General features: G+C 36.4%; 3 protein-coding genes across 3 annotated transcripts in view; 1 reads left to right on the top strand and 2 right to left on the bottom strand.

The window, feature by feature from the left end:
- LOC125673004 (catalase-like) overlaps nucleotides 1-1,548 on the bottom strand; it is a 21,064-nt gene extending 19,516 nt beyond the window's left edge. The window contains exon 1 of the mRNA XM_048909235.2: nucleotides 1,497-1,548. The gene's annotated coding sequence lies outside the window, so the exon portion shown is untranslated. The remainder of the gene's footprint in view (nucleotides 1-1,496) is intronic.
- Nucleotides 1-17,630, top strand: part of LOC125673005 (tryptophan 5-hydroxylase 1-like) — a 23,922-nt gene extending 6,292 nt beyond the window's left edge. The window contains exons 2-13 of the mRNA XM_048909236.2: nucleotides 2,471-2,590; nucleotides 3,275-3,479; nucleotides 3,675-3,781; nucleotides 3,875-3,942; nucleotides 5,723-5,773; nucleotides 6,881-6,979; nucleotides 12,891-12,937; nucleotides 13,980-14,115; nucleotides 15,817-15,943; nucleotides 16,043-16,138; nucleotides 16,387-16,520; nucleotides 16,625-17,630. Coding sequence (XP_048765193.1) covers nucleotides 2,471-2,590; nucleotides 3,275-3,479; nucleotides 3,675-3,781; nucleotides 3,875-3,942; nucleotides 5,723-5,773; nucleotides 6,881-6,979; nucleotides 12,891-12,937; nucleotides 13,980-14,115; nucleotides 15,817-15,943; nucleotides 16,043-16,138; nucleotides 16,387-16,520; nucleotides 16,625-16,838 — 1,404 coding nt within the window. The 3' untranslated portion in view covers nucleotides 16,839-17,630. The remainder of the gene's footprint in view (nucleotides 1-2,470; nucleotides 2,591-3,274; nucleotides 3,480-3,674; nucleotides 3,782-3,874; nucleotides 3,943-5,722; nucleotides 5,774-6,880; nucleotides 6,980-12,890; nucleotides 12,938-13,979; nucleotides 14,116-15,816; nucleotides 15,944-16,042; nucleotides 16,139-16,386; nucleotides 16,521-16,624) is intronic.
- The window catches only part of LOC125673007 (39S ribosomal protein L23, mitochondrial-like), a 6,553-nt gene continuing 5,228 nt past the window's right edge, over nucleotides 17,626-18,950 (bottom strand). Inside the window, exon 5 of the mRNA XM_048909240.2 lies at nucleotides 17,626-18,141. Within this exon, the coding sequence (XP_048765197.1) occupies nucleotides 17,998-18,141 (144 nt within the window). The 3' untranslated portion in view covers nucleotides 17,626-17,997. The remainder of the gene's footprint in view (nucleotides 18,142-18,950) is intronic.

The following is an 18,950-nucleotide window of genomic DNA, read 5'->3' as shown; positions in this document are numbered from 1 at the left end:
TTGATGTAATAAGTCTCTGTACCCGCGATTTTAAAAGGCTTAATAACCAATGAAGGTAAAAAAAAAAAAAAAAAAAAAAAAAAAAAAAACCCAACAACAAAAAAAACCGTTATTAACGAATTTGTATGTTAATGACAAACAGCTTTTAATAAATACATATATCCAGTCAGTAAGTAGTTCAATAGATATGCTGTCTTATCACTAGTGGTGCGTCCGACTATCGAGCTTTTACCGCACGCTGCTTCTGAATTAATTCCACTAAAACAACCTTTACACGTACAGGTAAACAGTCTTAGGTAATATTTAATCATTAACATCGGCCGCTATTACATGAACAGTAATAAAAATTAATGTTCAACCTTTTCCTTATTTGCACAAGTTCGCGGAAATCTGCATAGGAATTCTGAACTAGTGATCGTATTGTCACGCGGGAAATTCCATGGTGATGTCGGATTTCCCGATTAGTCAAAAGATGTGTGTGTTAATTTGTTGTTGATACCACCTTTAAAAAAACATCCGAGAGACCACATTACGTATATCAATACAAAAAAGTGTGAGAACCATGTTATACAAATTCCGGATAAATTCGGCAAAAACAAAATCAATCAATCCATACAGCTCAAAACAAATACTAATGTTATAAACATGCTAAAAATCATTCCGAGTCGTTGAGTCGATTGGGAGATTTTTCGCGGCCGGGCGAGGTCAAACTGTATACGAATATACACTCACTCGATTAGATGCGAACGGTACAGGATACAGTAATGAGTCGTTTAAGAGTTTCTTGCTTCTCCAGCCATGACATAATTCTTAAGCAGTCGCAACATACGGGAAAAACTCTCTAATTAATTTATAAAGAGGAAGAAGCACTCAGATACAAGGGTTTCAAAAAATTGAACAAATTAGCAAATGTGTTCTAGTTTAGGAAACGATGTAATTGTAGCGTACGGTAATACATGTATGTACACCAACTATACATGTTGTAGTCGCTGATACCACGTATGGAGAGAGTACAAAATCTGAACGCGATAAGCACCGAATTTCTAGTATTCTATCTTAGTTACAGGGAATTTGCCCTCAATCGAAACCTTGGACATGACAAAAAGCTGTTAATTTTTGTGTAACAAAACACTTAGCCCATGACGGGTAACGCTACCTATTCAAGGGGTGTCTGCTCTTTATACGAATATCATATATTTTACATCTACTATAGGCGGGTTCGAAAATGGCATCTGTTCGGAATGGAATGAAATCAAATTTTAAAAGTTTACGATCCGAATTTAAATGACATTTCATGTTAGTGACTTTAATTTTCTTAAAAACAATTTTTTCCCCTTCATATGTTGATAATTCAATTTCTGGCAAATATTAATTGTCCTCTTCTTTTAAATCACACGACACTTTGAAGAGAATTAATGAGAAATAACTACATTCTACAAATATTAGCCATATGCTGAACAAAAAAAAAAATTCAATTCGACGCGACACGGTCTTACCTTCTATGTCCGCTGACTTGCAATCAAATGACAGGCGATTACACCACTATCTTAACACAAAACGGATGTTTTCCCAACAAGGTGAAACAGCGAATTGACTGAAGTTAGGATTGTAAGAAAAAGTTAAATTGAATCAGACCGTAAACTTCGAGAGGTCTACTTATGTGTATAGAGTAATAAATAACTAGATATATGATTTCGGTGTCCTTATAGTTGTTCTAAATTCGTCATCCGCATTTAAGTGTAGATGCACCAATCTAAGTATTTCTGCAGCGTTGACTAACTGGATATAATTCGGTTACATTATCACTATTTAATGTACTATCTACTATCACATGCAATGCATCGTTTAAAACGCACGCTTCGTCAAGAATTTCATCACCACGAGTAAATATGATTGAATATTAAGATTGTTGGAATTCCGTTGAAGAGCTGACAGTACGAGGGTACGATCGGTGGCAATAGCCTTTCGTTAGGTTGGTTAAGGTGCTTGCTTCGCAACCGGAGAGTCCTCGGTTCGATTCTCAATCCTGGCACTGCACCAAAACAAAGACGTCTGAGATAGGTAGTCACTGTCCCCTCGTCTTGTATCAGAAGTAAAAGTTACTAAACCCCCCCCCCCCGATTATATTACCTTTAAAACAGAGGTTCTTTGTCACGGTAGGTGTTGTTACGATAAAGAATCCTCCCTGCTACAACACTGATCGCCATGCTTACGATAAAGAACCCTCACCGCTATGGCCGTAAGTTCCATACCCAAACAAATAAAAACACAATTTTGAAAATATAGAACCTTACAAGTGTCATTTTCTGATATTCATTTTTGATTTTATATAAACATAGATCTATACATGTATATGTCAGAAATGTGCATTTGATTGCGATCGTAGATGTGTCACAGTATGTGAAAATACTACATCTTTGTATTCGTGGGTCATGCATCTTGTTGTGATTTTAACTCTAACCTTTTACAGGAGAACCTGAGACACCTGGACGGCATCTTCAGCCCGTCCGGTATAGGAAAGACGACTTCCGTTGTGTTCACCCTGCAGAACAGAGTGGGAAATTTGGCCAGTGCCCTCAAGATCTTCCAGGTGAGCACTATTAACCAAGTGTCGCGTTCAATCCCGTGGAGATCCGGGTTAGAATAGGTTCTCTGTACACCTTGCTTGTCGTAAGAGACGACTAAACGGGGTGGTCCTTCGGATGAGACCGCAAAAACCAAGGCTCCGTGTCACAGCAGGTGTGGCATGATAAAGGTTCCTTCCTCCTCAAAGCCCGTAAGCGCCGAGCAAAGGCCTATATTTTGCAGCCCTTCACCGGCAGTGGTGACGTCTCCATATGAGTGAGAAAAAAATCTCGGAATGGATGTTAAACAATATATGCAATCAATCAATCGCTTAAAAATTACTTTTGAAAATACGTTTCACGCCGGCATACTTTATCCTATATTAACATCTGTTGGAATCCCCAGCCATTGAAATATACGCACTATATTTATCTCTATTCATACGCGCATTGTTTGCATCCATGAGAAAATGGTTATCATTACAATTTGTAGATATATCAAAGACAAAAACACTGAAAATGTAAATATTCACGCATGTGCACGCCAGCATACACAACATATATCGTTATCACACTGTCTGTCTGGGAGTCGGCATGGTACTAAGACACTCTACTCCTTTCTCTCAGTAGCATTCACATTTAGATATACTTTGATTTTGTATCTATGGCTCGCAGACTTCAGTATAACTACAAATTTTACTACACTGCAGGATAACCACATCAACGTGGTACATATAGAATCCCGGAAGTCTAGGAACAGTGAAACGGAAGTTGAAATTTACGTGGAGCTGGAGACAGACAACATCCGGTTGCAGGAGCTTATCAAACGTCTGAAAAAACAAGTGGCCGGAATCTCGTACAACGACATTCCCGTCCCGCCGTCTCCCGCTACCGCGGCTAGGATTCCTGCCACGGGTAAGTACATAACGATACAGAGACCACTGCTGGAAAACCACGGCCTCATGATCAAAGTATCTGGTCATGGAAAGTCACGCATATATGTACATTATCGAAAGTGCACCTATATAGGTTTTATGAGAATAGTTTACTTATTTTCCAAATATCAGGTAAATATTACGGATAGTCTAAATTATCTTTTCACACGAATAGCGGATGCTTTGGCTAATGCACCATGGTTTCCAAGAAAGATGGCGGACTTGGACAAAGCAGCCAATCGGGTACTAATGTATGGATCAGAGCTAGATGCAGACCACCCGGTAAGAATCAGCCGCGAATACATTGATAGGAAATTCAATATGATAATAACCATAAGCTGAAAGCAATGTTATTTTATCTTCTCGTCTGGTCAGGGCTTCAAGGACAAGATTTATCGACAAAGAAGGAAGATTTTCGCCGATATTGCGATGGCGTATAAACAGTAAGTATAAATATTTGATACATGGATGTCATTTTCTCTGACGTCACATGTGGTGTCCTCTGCCGATGACAGTACAATTCCACGTGGCAGTGTTCCTGCCGTCGCCTTTTTGTCCGTTGACTTTGTAGTGCTAAGACTTCCTAATTGTATCTTTAATGCAGATAAATTGTTCCTACATCAGATTGTTGGATTGATTCTCTTTCATTTCTGCGTGCGATGATTGGATACGTTGCGACTTGACGGAGCGGACAGACGGTCGATTTAGGGCGCCTGAGCGCGCTGTAATTCTCTTGGTCTGTGGGTTAATACCCTGCTCACAACTTATGTTTATTTATTGACTCTAATAAGAATGGCCATTAAATAGAACGTCGGGATTACAGCTAACCTGCTAGGAGAAGTCCTGCTTATGAAAAGTAGCTCGTCCTCTCAAAATGTCAGGTTTAACAGCTTACATGCATAAAACAGTGAAAGAGTAAAGTACAATTACTAAGAATCTGCCCTCGAAAATACTAAAAAATCACTTCAGTAAATTCAAAGTGATTCCACTTTTATAAATATCAAATGCACAAGAAACAAAATTTGTTGAGTAATTTTATAGTGTAGTCAAATTTCAATTGTGACGTCATTCATGAACTTGAATAATTTCTCGGAATTTTTCTCAATGTGCTATATTTTTCATTATCCTGAAAGCAAACTCCCCTTCGAGGCCTCATTACGTCACCTGCATGTACGTATAGACCTCTTATATGACGCAGTACAAGATACAGATTTGAATATACATGTATTGTGAGTCCGCGATTAAGTAGTTCGTAGTTAAAGCTTGAAAATATTGACATTTAAGAGCATTAATATAGAAGTATGGATTTCATTTTAAACATAAAATGATCAAAAGATCATTAGAAAGTAGAGAGACTCTGTTCAAATTATAGTGTAAAGTTATGAACTTGATGTTTGAACTGTTAACGTTTCACGTTATGTTTTTTTAGTCATTCTACAATGACGTAACACACTATACGCGCTATCCCATAATGCCTAAATGGAAGAGTTTGGTTTGTGAGTAAACGAACTCTGGAGCTATGAAAAATATACCAGTAGTTGCGCATTATATTTCACATCAAATGTTATGAGTGTTGATTTATACATTGTATATCAGTTCAGATCTGCAATGCTAAACTCATATGCACTATATTAGATATCTAATAATAGAAACGTTGACGAAATCCTCTTCAAGTATAATCTTAATATATTTGGTAAAGTAGAAAACGGTACATATATTTAAAGCACTAAAATCCAACAACGCTCAACATCTACAATGTTGGATATAATACCCGGTAGTAGATACGAGGTCAAATAAGAAGGATATAAAAAGCACTAAAATGACCAACGACACGAACAACAATGAATTGTCCAATTTTCGGGAAGACCCGTCCCTTCTTCAGGATGATAGAATATTTACATAGAATAGAAAACTAAATAGAAAAGGAATTAAAAAACTACAACTAAACTACAATTTTTTAAAGCTGATAACAAACAAAACGTATATATATACATGTATATTAGATTTGATCTGTTTGTTTTATTTCAATTTGTTTTCGGTTTTCGTTTTTGATTTTTTTATTTGGCTGAATTTTTTGTTTGTTCGTTTGTTTTTATTTTATTTATTTTGGTTAGTTTTTGGGTGGGGTGTTTTGCTCTGTTGGTTTTTTTTTACACTGATAATGATAATCCATTACTCTCTTGAAAATCCTTTTAACTTCACTGAATGTTTTTTTTTTAACAGCGGACAACCCATTCCACGTGTGGACTACACCCAAGAAGAGATCAACACATGGTAAGACTAGATAGAGAAAGTCAGAGCACTTACAGTCAACAAAGACTAAATAGAGAAAGTCACTTACAGTCAACAAAGACTAAATAGAGAAATTAACTTACAGTCAACAAAGACTACTAAATAGAGAAATTAACTTACAGTCAACAAAGACTAGATAGAGAAAGTCACTTACAGTCAACAAAGACTAAATAGAGAAATTAACTTACAGTCAACAAAGACTAAATAGAGAAATTAACTTACAGTCAACAAAGACTACTAAATAGAGAAATTAACTTACAGTCAACAAAGACTAAATAGAGAAAGTCACAGTCAACAAAGACTAGATAGAGAAAATCAGTCAACAAAGACTAGATAGAGAAAGTCACTTACAGTCAACAAAGACTAGATAGAGAAAGTCACTTAGATTCAACAAAGACTAAATAGAGAAAGTCACAGTCAACAAAGACTAGATAGAGAAAATCAGTCAACAAAGACTAGATAGAGAAAGTCACTTACAGTCAACAAAGACTAGATAGAGAAAGTCAGGCCTCGTCACTCACAGTCAACATATACAGGACTGAGGAAACTAATCATTGTCTGAAATCAATTTATATTACCAATACGCCTTCAACGGGTTTACTGGCCGCACATTGTTATGTGCTTTGACGTCATGAGAATATTTATACCCCATCACTAGAAACTCTGAAAAAATACATCGTCAGCACCTATTTTGACTATGTAACATATAAATATCAACCAATGAATTTATTTTTTAATTTACAATCATATTGGGATCTAGGCGTAGTATGTTTTTTTTTTTTTTTCAAGGACCCCATATACATATTTCAGTATTACCCCTCTAACTGTGTACAAAAGTAATGATAGCCGAAATATCTCTATATTCGCTTAATATCATAGAACGATAAACGTTGCTGCAAACCAATCTTTATGTATAGTGTGTTTATAATGACTTTCAAAAATTCGAATCTTAGATCAGAATCATCTTAAAATTAGGGACACGAAATTATACTGTTCTTATGAAATTTCGTATCAAGGAATTCATGTAGAATTGAATTCTTTCATGTAGAATATGTAGGTATAACGGACTTGCACCCTCCTTTGTTTTAGGGGTGTCGTGTTTCGGGAGTTGAATAAGCTGTACCCTTCTCACGCCTGCCGTGAGTACCTGCGGAACCTCCCACTCCTGATCGATCACTGTGGATACAGGTAATCCTGAATTCAAAAAGCTACAAAACATCAAACACCACTATAAACACACAGCTTTCCTGATAGATCGCTGCGTAAACAGACTTTTAAAACAGATCTAGAAGAATATGACACTCGATGTGACCCCGCCCACCCCTCCCTGGCTTGAAATACTGTGCTGTGGGTACTGGTGTATCATAGGATATCCACCGGCGTAACCCCCACCCCACCCTCCCACAGTACAGGCATGGATTACAGGAAAAACCTGGAAAAAAGAATTTATTTACTACATGGAGTTTAGCGTAATTAATTACTAGGTTTTCTATAACTGGTAATTGGAAAATATTACAAATAGACGATGTAAAAAGTGAATTGTTCCGCTTCAACCAAACTGACATAGTTCTAGTCGTATTTTTTGAATAATTACGACTGTTCTATTAGATATTGAAATATTTACAAAACAAATTTCCTATCTAAACTTGGGAGTCCGAAAATGGAAGCAATATTATCAAGATTTTTGCAACATTTGCTTGACTAATATTGATGTAAAATGGAAATCTGTTGATAAGGGGAGTGAACTATGCCATCTTCTCCTATACCACGTGAACAGGGTTGACCTATGGTTATTTTCATGAGGTAAATAGATAAGCAGATGGAATCCCATGATGTTGACTAGAAAATACATTGTACATAAATATAGAGAAAAATATACACCCAACCTTTACTTTTTCAAACCGTACCTGTGTCCGAAATCATATATCATTGACCATATCATGCATATGACGTCACTATCCGGATACCAGAAAAGTCTAAAAATGAATCTAGAAATGAAATGATGGGGAGGGGTATCTCACTCAGGGCGATGAAAAGCTATTCTGGCTTTGTGAAAATTGAATTAGGACTCGTTTTTCCCTAGGGAGAAAATGTTATCTGGGCTTATCTATCCATGAAGAAATATACGGGAGAAATTATATGCCACAGCCCACAGTGCCGATGATTCGGAAATATTTATCTAGACACAAAGGTATATTATCATTGGAGTGTAATATGAAGCATTTATTATATATCATTATGTACATCTAGTAACTTAATGCAGCTGGGAATTTCATCTCGTCGCCGTGAAAAAACCCACCTGATAATGAAATATAATAGTAATTTTTACTTCAATCAGTCATCTAGACAACAGCCCCTCTATCAAATAGACTTTTAAAAAAAGATTTTTAAAATTGCGATGTCGATTTTGGTTACATCGAAGCAATTAAATGATTTAGCTGGCTGACACTTTGGCCGGTAGACATAGGTAAACATTTCTTTAAACCCTGCATATTTTGATTAATATCTTTAATGGGAAAGTCACGTGAGACTGCTTTCTCTAGCAAAAAAGGTTTCTATACATGAAAAATCTTTGGTTCAGTTTTCTTTTCTTGTTTATACAATGTACAAGAAATGTACTCTAGATCGTGTCTTTTTATTCAGAATTGACAAGCACTGGTGACTATAGTCACGTGCTGATATGCAAATTTCGACGAAATACAGTATAAAAGAGAGAATGCTTGCCCAAATTTTACGCCCCAGTGGGTAATGTCACGTGTAGAAATTCTTTTAGTGATGCCTTAGTATAATAATTGTCAAATAAAATTCTGTATAACAATGAAATGTGCAAATCATCCTTGTCTGAAGGAATCCCCTTGTAAAAAAAAAAAGAAGATAAATAAATCAGTGTTTAGGGCTGTCCGGGTTCAGTGCTACATGTACGTAAACAATCAACATTTTCTGATCTCTCGTCTGTATAGTGCAATTGTTTTGTTGTGATTTTGACACAGTTTCTTCTGTTTCTCATCATTTGTAGAAACAATATCCGAACCATAATATTATTGTAAGGAAGTAGAATGGCGGTTAAATTCTACATATTTTTCATAACATTCGATCAAAGAGTATACGTTTTTTCGACTGAGATTTTAAAACTTTTCCGGATTTTTGTGGCGTATTAAATTCAAGAGAATTTATGGATAAACGTATCTTAAGATTGAGTTTGGACATTGTTGACCTATTTTTGAAAGAGTTATGAACTTACCCAACAATGCCTCAAAACGGGGTCATTTTCAGTCCGATTAAAATCAGATCTTTGATCCGCTCCGGTACTGTTATGTCGCTACATTGACAAAACATTAGCGGAGCGGATCAAAGATCTTATTTTAATCAGATTGGGCCCTTTAGTGAAGTTTGCCATTACAAATGATATGTAGTTTTACTTCATTTTAAGCATCGTCCAACATTTTTTTAAACCATGGTTCAGATTAAATTCATGTTTAACATTTTAAAATGTAGTGTCCATTTAAGAATATTAAAATACAGCTTGCACTTCATCAGTCTGCTTATAGCTGAACACGAACAAACCACAAACTATGATTTTCACCAAATAAAAAAAACCCACATTAGTGACTTTGTTGCACTTTCACGAAATGATACTATGAAAACTTTTTAGGTCACCTGAGTCACTCAGGTGACCTATTGGGATCTTCTTCTCCAGAACCACTGAACCATTTTCAACCAAAATTCGTTCAAATCATTCTTGGGTGAAGGATATTCAAGTTTGTTTAAATGAAGGACAATACCCCCTTCAAAGGGGAAATAATCAAGAAAAAGCAAAATTGGGTGAAGACATTTTTAAAAATCTTCTTAAGAACCACTGGATCAGAGAAGTTGAAATTCACATGAAGAGTATCCTTATATACTGTAGATTCACTTCTGTTCAACTCATGGCCCCCCGGGAGTAGGATGGGGCCACGATAGGGGATCAAAGTTTTACATGGAGGTATATAGGAAAAATCTTTAAACATTTCTCACAAACAATGATGTCAATTTAATGATCCCCAGGGTAGAGGTTCCGACTCCAAGGCCGAACCAATCTTGTAGTGTACATGTGTATCTATAAACAGTTAAATATTTTCTTCTTGTGGTGCTATTAATACTAAACTGACCTTACATAGTTAATTCAGAACGAGTAGGTAGTCATTTACCCAAACTGCAAATTTCTTAATTTAAGGGTAAGGGTTTTGGTTCCAGTGTCGGGATAAAATTATTATAGTCATTTGAAAGACTTCTTCAAGTATGCTGATACGGGTTAAAACCTAAATGCATAACAAAGGGTGTACCAAAATTTTGTGAAAGAGGGTGTTGCACCGAAGCAGGAAATTTCCCTAATCGGAGCTCCGTGCCAGCATTCGTGACGTAGATCTGACCTTCGTCCATATTTATATATAAATACTCTTAGTACATGTACGTATTTACCATTTAAATACTTGTAGGATTCCCCAGTACTAAGGACAAACCTAATACATTTTTTGTGTTAATACATTATACATGTAGTCTAAACATACATTTTTTAAGTCGTGAAAATTAAATTGTCTGTTAAAGTTTTTTCTTCTGAGTATCAGATAAAATGTATACAGTTACATGTTACGAGTGTATCAACTATTTGATATTCTATACTACCACCGTCTAAAAGATCTTATACTCGTATGTATTCTTTTCTACAAACAACAGTTGGCAAATGTACATTACTACAGAACAAAACATGGGAAGTTTAATACGCATTGATAAAGTTCAACATAATTCAAAGTACATGCACCTGAAAACATTGATTCACCATAACAAGTTGCTACTGGAATACATATAAACTTAAACTGTTTAACGGTTATTTACTTTGTTTGGTCTTAAATTAAGTTTTTCTTTTAAAGTTTTGCAAAGTTCACAACGGCTTTTCGTAAAAGACACGATGCCTTTGCCAACAACTAACATAGATACAAGTTCTCGTTAGTAACCTTGACTTTTAAAACACAGGTATTGCATGCTGTATTCGGCGTGTTTGTTGCGAGTCCTATTCACAAACTAGACAGTGTTCAGGTTGGAAGCTTATTTCAAACTCGGCACTTGTAATAATCAGATTTGACATGAAATATTTATTAAAACTAGAAGTGTGTTTCAATCAAGAAAACAATCTACATGGAATATGAAGAAAAAAAATGTGTTCGTGAGGGATTCGAACCCGGTCGGTCGTTTTAAAAAGAAAACATCTTTAGATATAAAAATCGACGACCTAACCGACCGAACCACGCATTAGATCATACATTACTAAGGAAAATTAACGCACATGTGAAGTTAAAAAATAATATCAGTAAAATCGTTTCTATTCAAAATTTTTACAAACAAACAAAAAATGCCTCCGGAAAACAAAATTTCAAATCGACGGTTTTTAGTGGAAAACTCGAAGAACATGTTCATTCTAAATTCATTTGGTTTCACAGAGGCATGCATTTTTTTGTGAAATTCGGGGATACCCCTATATTTTAGCGCTAAAAATCAAACAAATCGCTTTTCAAATTATTTTGGCTATTTTTTGTCAATACACGTCTTTTAAACCTATCTTTAAAAATGTTTGATTCAAGACATAAGTTCCAATATTAATTTTATCATATATTTGAATAACTTAATTTCATCGATCTTTCATGCAACACCTTTAGGGAAAATAACATGGGACGTGCAACACCTTCTTTATGCAATTAAATATATTGCAATAATACTTGCTAACTAGAAGAAAATTAATATACCTTTCTTTAATTTTCTCGATAATTCTTACAATACCGACAATCAGTCTAAGAGACCACTCATAACAAAATCTGACAGAATAAATCAGTGGAGAAGTTCTTCTACATTTCTTCAAGTGAGCTTTTCTGATCACCCGTTGTCCGTCCGTCTGTCTGTAAACTTTTCATACGTTCGAGTTCTTCTCCAGAACCACTTGGCCAATTTCAACCAAAATTAGTACAACTCATCCTTGGCTGAAGGGGATTCAAGTTTGTTCAAATGAAGGACCATGCCCCCTTCAAAGCGGAGATAATCACAAAAATGCAAAAATATGGTGGGGTCGTTTTAAAATCTTCTTATGAACCGCTGGACATGAAAAGCTGAAATTAACATGAAAGCTTTCTGACATAGTGCAGATTCAAGTTTGTTAAAATCATGCCCCCTGGGGGTATGTTGGTGCCACAATAGGGAATCAGCGTTTTACATGCGAATATATAGGGACAATAGAAGTCCTTTTCTCAAGACCCTCTGGGCCATAAAAATGGAGATCTACCTGAAGACATCATGATATAAGGTAGATTCAAGTTTGTTTAGATCATGCCCTCCTCACTCTTTAAAAATCTTCCTCTCAAAAACCATTGGTCCAGAAAAGTGTTCATTTACATTAAAGCTTCCTGACATAGTGCACATCTATGTTAACATCACGATTCCCGGGGGTAGGGTGGGGACACAACAGGGGATCAAAGTTTTGCAATCAAATATATAGGGAAAATGTTTACAAATCTTTTTCACAAGAATCACTCGACCAGAAAAGATTACATTTACATCAAAGTATCCTGACATGGTGCAGATTCAAGTTTGTAAAAATCATGGCCCTCGGGAGTAGGTTGGAATCACAATAGGGATCGAAGTTTTACAAGCGAATATGCAAGGAAAATCTTTAAATATGGGCCAAGGTGACTCAGGCGAGCGGTATGACCTCTTGTTTTCTTTCTGTATAAAACTTTTATAAATCCCTATCATATTGGTCCCGTTGTGTCCCCCGGGGTCATTGTATTGTGTATGAAATAGATTGCTACACATAAATGCTTTTACGTAAGTTACTTATTTCAGCCCATTTGATTTCTTGTCATGTATTTGTCAACATTTAACTAATCATTGAAAACATTAAAACAGACAAACAGTAGTAGTCCACGAAGGGTTGTATAGAAGTTAAACAGACGACGGGGAAACTAATTTGATCAGGAAAGGCTAGTAAGCGCCTATATAGTTTATATATATTCTCAATAAAAACTTCAAGACATCGGGGATATCTTAAACAATTGACTTTCATTCTCTTTCCTAGGGACGACAATGTTCCACAACTGGAGGACGTGTCCGACTTCCTGAAAGGTAAACGATGTTTAAGGTCAGGTGAGACAATTACCGTGCAGAAAAAAAGTAAAACAAGAATATGAAAATAACAACCACCAATCTCAGCACAAAATACCAGAAGGGAAAATGTCAATGTGTTTGTTAAGGAATTAAGAAAAATTATAAATCAAGCCCGGTCTATATAGCATGCACAGTGAAATGTAATGTTAACAGACATAAAGTTTACATAATACTCTGCAAAGAATGCACTGAGCTTTGCATTTAGCGAAATATCGCGTTACGTTGAAGTCGTGGGGACGGAACATGGATTTCCTGTCAAACACGCGGTAGAATAAAGTTCTTGGAAATGTTCTACATTTATCAGAGTATGTAGGCCTCGCGATTTACAAGGCAGTAACTGGAGTGAATATCTGTTCTGTCTGCCGTGCATGTAGTACATACATTTAGCAGTAAAAACGGTCCTTTAAAACTACTCTTTTGAATTTTTTTTTATAAAATAATATTCTGCCACGGTTATTGCAATTTAAAGATCAAAAGAATGCCGCGGTCATTATTCTGCGATATACATGTACCTTCATACGTAATAACTGATTAAGAAAATTGATGTGCATCTTGCTTGCGCTTCGTGTTTTGTTAATACAATAATAAAGTCGATAACTGATCCTACCAACTCACCTTTTTCGTCAGCGGAAAACATGTATGTCTAGTGCCGGCCATGACGTCACGGTGACCTACTTCGTAGGTGTATAGGTAAACGATCGGCTGTATATTTCTGAGCCGTAGTAAAATAGAAATAAAATTATTGTTTCCGTGTATGATGCAGAATAATTACCGCCTCTGCTTTATATTTCTAAACATGTCTTGACCTCGGAGGTTATCCTGCAACATACATGAAAAATGCGATCTTGATCAAATTACACCATCGGTCATAGTCTCTGTTACCACGTCACTGGTGTGCAGACTCGGCTCTTGATATTTGTTACAACTTGGTTAAGCATTGAGGTCTTGATAGAACCTCCTAGCACAACACACTAACATTTTTTGCGGCACTTTGTTACAGAGAGAACTGGTTTCCAACTTCGTCCAGTGGCGGGGTACCTTTCGTCACGTGACTTTTTAGCGGGACTGGCTTTCCGCGTGTTCCACTGCACACAGTATATTCGTCATAGTTCCGACCCCTTCTACACCCCGGAACCGTGAGTGTTTTATAGTGCTTAGAATATTAAAATCTGTAGTAATCGGAGACACAAATTTATCGTTTTCACATCACGAAGGCATCCATCTTTACAATTTCCGACACAGAGGGTAAAGGACATAGAATACTCTCATAAAGTATTATAGAATTCTGTAAAAATATTTTAATATCTCAAAACATTATCAAGTCCCGTGGGGATCCAGTTTAGAATAGGTCCCCAGTACCCCTTGCTTGTCGTAGAAGGCGACTAAATGGGGGCGGTCCTTCGGATGAGACCGCATAAACCGACGTCCCGTTTCACAGCAGGTGTGGCACGATAAAGATCCCTCCTTGCAAGAAGGCCATAAGCGCCAAACATTGGCCAAAATTTTGCAGCCCTTCACCGGCAATGATGACGTCTCCATATGAGTGAAATATTCTCGAGAGGGACGTTACACAATAATCAAGAAATTCATTTTTACCACACATTTCCCCAAGAAAACGTCATCATTTCTGCATTATATTCACAAATGTTTACGATAAAACAATTGCAATCCTTCACAAGAGTCTTTTTATTGGCGTTTTTCATGTACATGAATTAGTGACGTATTTACGTTGTTGTTTTATCAAATATTCATTTGATAAGTCCAAAATCTTGGGCATCATGTGACCTTTAGAAGTATTTACAAAGCCTTTACATTATGCGATGGCCTGTATCTAAAATTGATTGTTTTATGAGTGATAGGGCGCTGGATCGATTCCCGGCCGGGTCAAAGTTGGAAGCTAGTGCTGCTTGGCTTGTAGTATTTGAAGAGATCTCGTGTTGCAGGTCTTGCATACAATGTTCCACTTTTAAACAGAAAATTGAAGACCCCGTATAAAATGTGGTCCAAATAGAGAATATTTTCGTGGCTGTCTATCATTGTATCGATATCGTCTCTCCGTCATGTTGTATATTGTAAAGTATTGCGGTCACCCATACTACACTGAACACGATCGCCGTTGCTTAGATTGCATGATTAATAAAGAGACTTTACCACATCACTAGATATGCTAGCTCAATAGCGAGGCAGTAAAAGTTCCCTATATGCTGTCAGTCCCCCCCCCCCCCCCCCCCCCCCCACCACCACCACCGCGCGCTCAAAGAGGTTTCATCCCAAAGCTTAGTATAGATTTTCTGTGAATGTTTGGCATCTTTTCAAAAACGGCATCCACCGATCCTGACGACAACCACCGTCGTCCCCGACCTTACGAAGCCACACCCGGACATTGACACAAAGGCCCAGAGCTCTGCAGAGACTGAAGTAGGTCTCCCATCAAACACCCCAGAGTTGTTAAGTCACCACCTTTGTGTAACGAGAAGCGGTCACCCACTAGCAACGCTCGCCTTTGTTTAGCTTGCGTAATCAAGAGAGAGACTGTAGTACCACCTCACTAGAAAAGCTAGCTCTCTAGCGAGGCAGTAAAAGTTCCATATAATGTCCGCTACTGTATTTTGAATTAAATGGGTGGTAGTAAATATCTCTTCGGTAGAAAAACAAACTACTGCCAAATTTTTACAACTAGTTGTAAATTTCTATTTACTAGTAAATCAAATGAACTCGTTCAACATGACATCGGTATTCATAGGTAATACCACACGGTCTTGAAATCACATGAATGTTCTAAAGCCGCATTTTTTTTGAAGCTGCACTATTATTAAACTAAGTCTTTGATTTTCCAGTGACTGCTGTCATGAATTGTTGGGACACATGCCATTATTGGCGGATCCAAGTTTTGCTCAGTTCTCTCAGGAACTGGGACTGGCGTCCCTTGGTGCTTCAGATGAGGAAGTCCAAAAGTTAGCAACGGTGAGTTCTATATTCCATTCTCAATTCTTACACAAAAAATTTAATCAATATTTGACAAACGAATCTTTGATGTGAATTTTATAATCTTTTTTATTCCAGTGCTATTTCTTCACTGTGGAGTTTGGCCTGTGTAAACAAGACGGGCACTTGCGAGCATATGGCGCCGGTTTGTTGTCATCTATAGGAGAACTCGGCGTATGAAACAATTCTTAATATTCTTATTGGCTTGAAGTGAAGTTTCAAGAGCAGACAGTAAACGAAATAACAGCCCTTAAATCTAGAAATGTTTGCTTTACCATACATAGATGTGATTAGCACAATGCATTTTTTAACATAAAGATTGAATAATTTCCATCTCCATTATCAATTAGTCGAGGATTAGAATTTTCCAAAAAGTATAGTCATACATTTATAACAAATTTTCAACTTGTTTTTTTTAACAGCACGCTTTGACGGATACCGCTGAGAAAATTCCCTTTGAGCCAATGCGCACGTGCCGTCAAGAGTGTCTGATCACCACATTCCAAGACGTCTATTTCTTCACGGAATCTTTTGAGGAGGCAAAAGAGAGAATGAGGTAACGAAATCAGAAAAGACGTCAACAGTCAGTTATTGGAGAAGTAAACAATTATTCTCCGCGCCACTGATGTATTTTCAGAAATGTTTTATTTCTTCCAACAGGCAATTTGCGTGTACCATCAAGAGACCCTTCGCAGTACGTTACAACCCATACACACAAACTGTTGACGTATTAAACAACACGCGCTGCATTGCGTATGCCGTCAGCGATTTGCGTGGTGATCTGTGCATTGTCAGTGACGCATTGCGTCGTCTGCAGCAGTTGGAGTTTCAGAAAGAAGACGAAGAACGAATGGAACCATCAACCCCAAGATAACAATATTAAAATTTTATCATGCAGATCCAAATTTCTAAAATATTCTGCAACATAGAGCTACATGTACGCTGGAACAGTTTTAATAATAGTGCTTGCAGTTTTTCCCCCGTAGCTTTGCAGAAGTATTATTTTTATTATTATATCATGCTTACATTTATCAAAAAATTGACATTGTGTCATGAAAAAAATTTCCTTCAAATATATATATATATATATATATATATATATATATATATATATCTTGTGCTTGCTGTTTGGCACATACACCACATGTCTATCGATTCATGAAGAATTATTCTTGATAGAATTTTAACATACTATCCATCTAAATATGGACACAATGGAAAAAAAAATCTTGCTTTAATATATCTTCTAGATGTTGTTCTTGAATTAGCATTTATTTTTTAAAAAGTTAAATCTTGAATATGACAGAAGATTTTGAACAAAGCTAGGTCACAGTTATGCTACAAACATTTCACAAGTTTTGATCTTTTTCCACCAGCAATAACTTGACAATGCTTATTTTCATAATTTGTTGAAAAACGTATAATTAAGTAAATTTCTGAGGAAAAAAGAATCTTAATATATGTTGTATTGTAGGAATCCTTTAATGGTCTTTGTTGTAAATGTGTATACTTGCAAATACTTTCAGTATATCAAAAAGAGATTGATAAAACAATCGTGTTAAAAAAATGCTAACTGTTGACTTTATTTTTATTATTTATTTAAAACTTCCTTTTGCTGTTTGTCGGATGTTTTTATTGCTGGTCAATAAATCACAGAAAACATGAATGTCTTGTCCTTTAATTAATTCATATCACTTCTAGGAAGTATTCTAAGCATGATAGTAAAATGTCCTTTCAAAAACGTTCGAAACAAAAATAGTTCCATCTGATACGACATAATATCTGTGAATTTCAAATTGAAATTTACATCTAAGAATTCTGTTGTCACACATTTGTCATCTCCTGAAGAACACAAGAACACGGCAACCTAGTGTATACATATACAGTAAAACCTAGTGTATACATATACAGTAAAACATGCTTATAGCGAAATGCTGGGGACGAATAATTCTGTTCGCTGTAACTGCATATTACTGTATATATATTAACATGGAAATAAACAACCAGTTCATACAGACACACAGGCGATAGTTCTATTGTACAAAGAAGCTGGGCACACCCAATGTGTCAGGTTTTGCAGGCTCCGTGAGTTCGCTCTTCTCACTTTCCTCCCTCTCTCTCTTCTGTATTTTTCTGTATCCCTCTGTAATGTCTGGGAACTCGAACACAACATCTTCCTAAAAGTATTTGTCATGCATTACATTACAGTCGTGTTCTTCACTATGGAGCAGTGATTGTTGTTCATTCATGTATATAAAAATAGGGCACCACTAAATCGATACATATACGCCCGCATACATTACTGACCTAGGAATTTGAACAAGAAAAGATTATCCACAAAAGGATTTCGTCAGAGTTGCAATTAACAATGATTTTGCATTAAACAAATCCAAGTCCAAGGGCTGTAACTCTTTTAAAAAATAGTGGGACAGCAACCCCTTGTAATATGCACATCTACACATTGTGATCTTCCTTTGTACTAAGTTTCATTAATATCCACAAAAGGGTTTAAGAGGAGTTGCGAAGACAAGGTACTTGCATAGAATAAATCTAAGTCCAAGGGCCCTAACTCCTTCAACAAGAAGCCCACAGGCCTTATCGGTCACCTGAATACTAGTGAAAAAGTATCACTACTTCCATGGGCTATGAAATCTAAAAAAAAATTCCTGTTCTGAATATCTAAGCTAAATTCTAATGTGCAGCAACAGTATAAAACAAGATGTGTTCTTAAAACTTCACTGCCTTCAAAAGTGCATACGCTGATGAAAGGCATTAAATAATAGGTGTATTAACATTAAAACATCAAAATATATGACTAATTTGGACTCAGCCTAAAGTCAAATTCCTGGGTTTTGATTGAAATTCACCATTTTTTGTACATCCTTTTCTGCTATTCCTAAGTATGCATTTAGATTTTATACAGTATCAGCAAACTTACACATAAATACTATATACTAAGTTTGGCCCCACCCTGGGGTCAGAACCC

The sequence above is a fragment of the Ostrea edulis genome, chromosome 3, assembly GCF_947568905.1.
Source record: "Ostrea edulis chromosome 3, xbOstEdul1.1, whole genome shotgun sequence".
NCBI lineage: Eukaryota > Metazoa > Mollusca > Bivalvia > Ostreida > Ostreidae > Ostrea > Ostrea edulis.
The sequence above is the reverse complement of the archived record's forward strand: the minus strand, read 5'-3'. Positions and strand labels throughout refer to the sequence as shown.